Source organism: Adiantum capillus-veneris, chromosome 28 (assembly GCF_014529385.1).
Source record: "Adiantum capillus-veneris isolate H3 chromosome 28, ASM1452938v2, whole genome shotgun sequence".
Taxonomy (NCBI): Eukaryota; Viridiplantae; Streptophyta; class Polypodiopsida; order Polypodiales; family Pteridaceae; genus Adiantum; species Adiantum capillus-veneris.
The window spans coordinates 114,934,799-114,939,145 of NC_140958.1; the positions used below are offsets into that span (position 1 = coordinate 114,934,799).

The 4,347-nt window shown below is 42.2% G+C and overlaps 1 protein-coding gene and 1 pseudogene across 1 annotated transcript; one reads left to right on the top strand and one right to left on the bottom strand.

Moving 5' to 3' along the window:
• The first annotated feature begins 203 nt into the window (after positions 1-203).
• LOC147421134 (uncharacterized) lies at positions 204-1,211 on the top strand (annotated as a pseudogene).
• A 1,502-nt stretch (positions 1,212-2,713) lies between these two features.
• LOC147421135 (uncharacterized) lies at positions 2,714-4,347 on the bottom strand. Its single transcript, XM_086505057.1, has 4 exons — positions 4,008-4,347; positions 3,902-3,911; positions 3,473-3,669; positions 2,714-3,095 (listed from the first exon to the last, which is right to left on the bottom strand). The coding sequence occupies exons 1-4, from the start codon at positions 4,041-4,043 to the stop codon at positions 2,907-2,909; spliced, it is 432 nt and encodes a 143-aa protein (XP_086361183.1). The 5' UTR covers positions 4,044-4,347; the 3' UTR covers positions 2,714-2,906.

Here is a 4,347-nt window from a genome sequence, read left to right on the forward strand (position 1 = left end):
TACACGAGCTTGCATTCGAGTATATGTAATGGTAGCAAGAAAAGCCCAAACAGAGAGAGTTTTCATGCCAACCATTGCTTTTCTCCATTATTCAAAAGCAAAGGTGGGTATGGATGGGCACAACCATGTGACGACCACAATCGCGCCAAGTCTTTGCTTTCTGAAAGTATCAAATCAGGTCTAAACACGAGTTATTCCTCTCCCAGAACTGACACAGGTAGGGCATTCATTGACAAATACTACAATATTCAATGCAAAGGTTGTTCAAGAAGCTTTAACACTTGGGGAGCATCTCTTGAGACATCGAACAAGTCCAAGGTTTTCAAGGATGTCAGCACTATATCATCAGTTTATGATGGTGATGTGAGCCTACGGAGCTACAATGATCACTGTATGGAGTCCGTGGGTAAGAGCCACATGAAGCTCAGAGATCAACTAGATGGGACAGATTGTGATGCGGTCCAAATGTTTTTCAGGAGTTCGAGCGCACTCACTTCTCAGACATCTATTTGTCAAAGCTGGGTGCCACCAATTTCAAACAGTGGGAGCAAGCAATCAAATCTCAATGATGATTATGAGAGCTTACAGGGCCTCATAAGTGTACCCTCATGGTGGAGGATGTATAGCAATGGGGAAGATGTCCAAGAGTCCAGCTTCACTGAATACTTCAAAGCAAGATTATGCCAAGGAGGAGCGGATATCCGAGAGCATGAGGTCGAAGAGGACCAGAAAGACAACAATGAGAGCATAAGAAGTGATGTTTGAGTCGCATGTGCATGGGCGAGAAGCCCCACGACACAAGGGAGGGAGGTGGAGAATATTATACAGTTAGTATAATATCTTTGATTGAGAGGGAGATGGGTGAAAAGGATGCGGCCACCGTAATGCTGTCGACTTGTGGGCCTTTTGCAAGTGTTGAGGTAGAGGATCGGAGGCGGGTGCTCACAACGTGCGATCAATCTTTATGGAAACATTGTCACCTCTTGGAAATGGATAGATTGTACAGTAAGCTGAAGAAGGCCAAGGAATTCTCAACAAAATTGCAGCCGGAATGGATGAGCTCAACTCATTGTTCCCCAACCCAATCTCTTGCAGGTGCATGCATACCACCATGTCGACTGGAATGGCACCAGACAAGCCAGTCATTTGCTAAAGAGGTAGAGCTCTCTCAAATCTGTACAGTGTACTGTATAGAAAAATTTACTATATAGAAAACCTAGTATATGGAGAAAATGGGAATTAGCTTGGTTTCGTAGATAGGAAATGCTTCACTTTCTCTAGTTTGGACTTTCACTATTAATGTGTATCCAAACTAGTGAGAGTGTATGGAGAATATATATTTTTTCCTATGTAAGAAGCTTTTAAAAGTTCCTTGTGATTGCATATGTGCTTATTAATATTGTTATGCAGGTAAGTTTAACTGAACTGTCCTTAGATCTATGGCAAGCTGCAACCGTCTGGCAAAGAGTGCCCACCTCAATCTGAACATGCTTCTAATCAAGACCAGATGTGACATTGAAGTGATCAAGGGCGGTATGAACAAGCAAAACATGAACAAGCACAGAACATGCCAGATGGAGCTGCTACAGGGAGCTGAAGTGAGCAGGTTCGAGAGGCTTGAGGGCCATATTGCAAGAGAGTGGGGGGGCGACAACTTAGGAGCTAACACGACGCTTAGACCAGGAGGAAGCGATTGTCATGCTTCAGAGCCACCTACTGTCGCTGCTCAACCTTTCTTGAATCATGTTCCTGAGCAAGAAACCTTCATCTTCCCTGCAATCCATGCGGGTTTGCCTTGTGCAAGCCTACGTCAATACTTGCCTTCTAGCCTAGAGACTCAATTCATTGTACTCCGATGCCCCACGCTTGTTGTACAGGCGTGCATTCACTAAGTCTCGACCTGCCATCAACGGGTTGTAGCCCTTCCTCACCTCCTGCAAATTGGCGTTGGGTGCTATGGAGCATGGGACCTACGAGATGGATGAATGTTGATCAAGGCATGGTGCAAGGTTGGTCTTTGAGAGTTCAAGCATTGCAGAGGGCTATTGAGTTTATTTCGGAGTTGTTGTCTGTGATTCGTGCAACGAGTCGGGGAAAAAAAAGGCAACGTTGCTATGCGCAATCAAGAAAAGCCAAACAAATCAAGGCAGACCGCAAGGATCTGTTGTTGCTCATGTGCGTGATGAAAAAAGCAGGGCCATGCCGTGCAATTTGGGTCAAAGCCAATGGCTTAGATCATGCCAAGCAGCCACTTCTCGGCTGAAGAATCGGCAAAAGCATGTTAGGCTCACCGAGTAAAAACAGAAACTCAAGTCCTGTTGTTGCACTGGAACAAATGACCTCAATATCTCTAAGAGATGGTTCAGGCTTTGAGCAAGATTGGAATGTTTACACGCTATTTGTTATCACAGAAATGACTGACACACATCGAGAATAATATAAAGGATACGGTCAAGATTCCATGCCAAAAAGGCAGGAGAGACCGTTATCCCAGAAGACGCCAATACAACCTTCCAAAATCAGCCCATGCGTGTATTAGCCCAAATCCTAGCCCAACTTTTAGACACACTTTCCTAAGCATTATCATTAGCTGTTTGTTGCTCATAAGTTGATGTGTGCACCCAATCACCAAAGTCTTTATTTGACAGAAGCATGTCTTATGTCCCTTTCATCACATCAATACATTAAATTCAATCTTAATTGCACATGCCTTTTCTACAAAAGCTACAATAACTTATTTATGACAAGCTGAGGAGCACAAGTTTTCTCCCATTGTTTGCTGGTTTAGAAAAAGTAACTACAGCTCTCACATGCAAGAGCCTTCCATCCTTTTCATTTCAAAATTGTAGAGATTTAATGTATCGTTATTGGTTCAAAAACATCAGTAATTTTTGCAGTCCAACCAATTAATATAATGCATAACCGAAGACAACTCGGGTAGTAAAAGCACGCAATATGATTCGAATGAAGAGAGACTCACATGAAAGTCTCTGTTGAGAATCTAAAATTCTCTTGGCAAATGGAACTGTATAAGTTAAGCATTGAAGGACAGAATTCATGAAACGGGTATTGCCCAGATTTGTTAGACCTGAACACTACAAAAGACAAGACAATGATACCAATTAGCAATCTAGAAAAGTCATGACCCTGGAGTTAGAATCTAATTGCAAACAATGCAAGAAACATTTTCCAAAAAGAAACCTTTGAACCAGCTTTATAAACTCAGAGATAAAGAAGGATTTTCCAATAGTGCAAGAGAGACAAACAAATTCAATCAATTAGAGTCGTTGAAAGTTGTATCCATAATTAGCATTATACGATTACTTTGAACAAGAAATAAAAAATCTTAACTCAAACCAGACAAATGCATTTGAACCCAAACCAGACAAATGCACGACGTGTAATTATCTATAAAATGTCACACTACAAAATTTGAGAAGTCTATGTACAGAATAAGGATAAAGAGAAAGACCTTGGCATCAATCTCTGCCTCCTGAGATTCTTCAATTTCAGTCAGGGTCATATAAATCACCCCAACCATCTCTTGCAGATTCAGAGGCTTTTCACTAAAAAATCTTAGAGGATTCTGAACCACATGAAACTCCCCCCACCCATCACAGACAATTTTAGAGGCCCAACCCCAATCATCAGCATTCTCAGAGGCTTTATCTGATTCATACCCACGGGGGATCTTCGGGTAATGCTGACATCCCTTCCTCGGCTAGTAATGCAGATTTATAAGGAGATTGTGGTTGATACTAGCATCATGATGACTCCCTCCATGCTCCTTGCATATCCAATCGGCCATCTACATGAAAACCATTTTGCTTGCTACCCCCGACCTCATATTATGTTGCCATCCTCATGAAAGCTCCAATTAGAAAACTCTATGTGCAAACACCTGTTGTTTGCTGCAAAAGATTGTCGTAAAAGAAGCACATCTTCAAATGAAATGGTTCTCACAAAGCTTATGAAAGATATTCAAAAAGTCGATGATGCCAGCTTACACGATCGAGCTTGACTAAATTGTACACTTCAACCATAGTCAACCATAGTCAAATGAAAGGAAATATGTAGACCTTGCTTGCGCTTGAAACTCTGCATTTCTCTGTGTTTGCTCTTTGAAGAAAGAAAGAAAACATCTACGCAGAGAGATATGAAAAACCTAGCCTCTTTGGATAGGCACAGAGTGGCCAAACGACAGAAGCAGCGGAAGGAGGAGAGCCAAAGAGACGAGTGGCACATAAAGGAGTCGCCTCTCTTCGTCTCCCTCTCGACACTGTCTGTATGTGTTTTTTATGAGAAAGGGGAAAGGGCCAGAATTGAGCATATAATAAATCCTTGGAC

Excerpts from the sequence above, each read along its gene's own strand:
- LOC147421135 (XM_086505057.1), bottom strand. The coding sequence starts at position 4,043 with ATGGTTGAAGTGTACAATTTAGTCAAGCTCGATCGT. Across the intron at positions 3,096-3,472 it reads AGGCAGAGATTGATGCCAAG|TGTTCAGGTCTAACAAATCT; the intron begins GTCTTTCTCTTT and ends TGTCTTTTGTAG.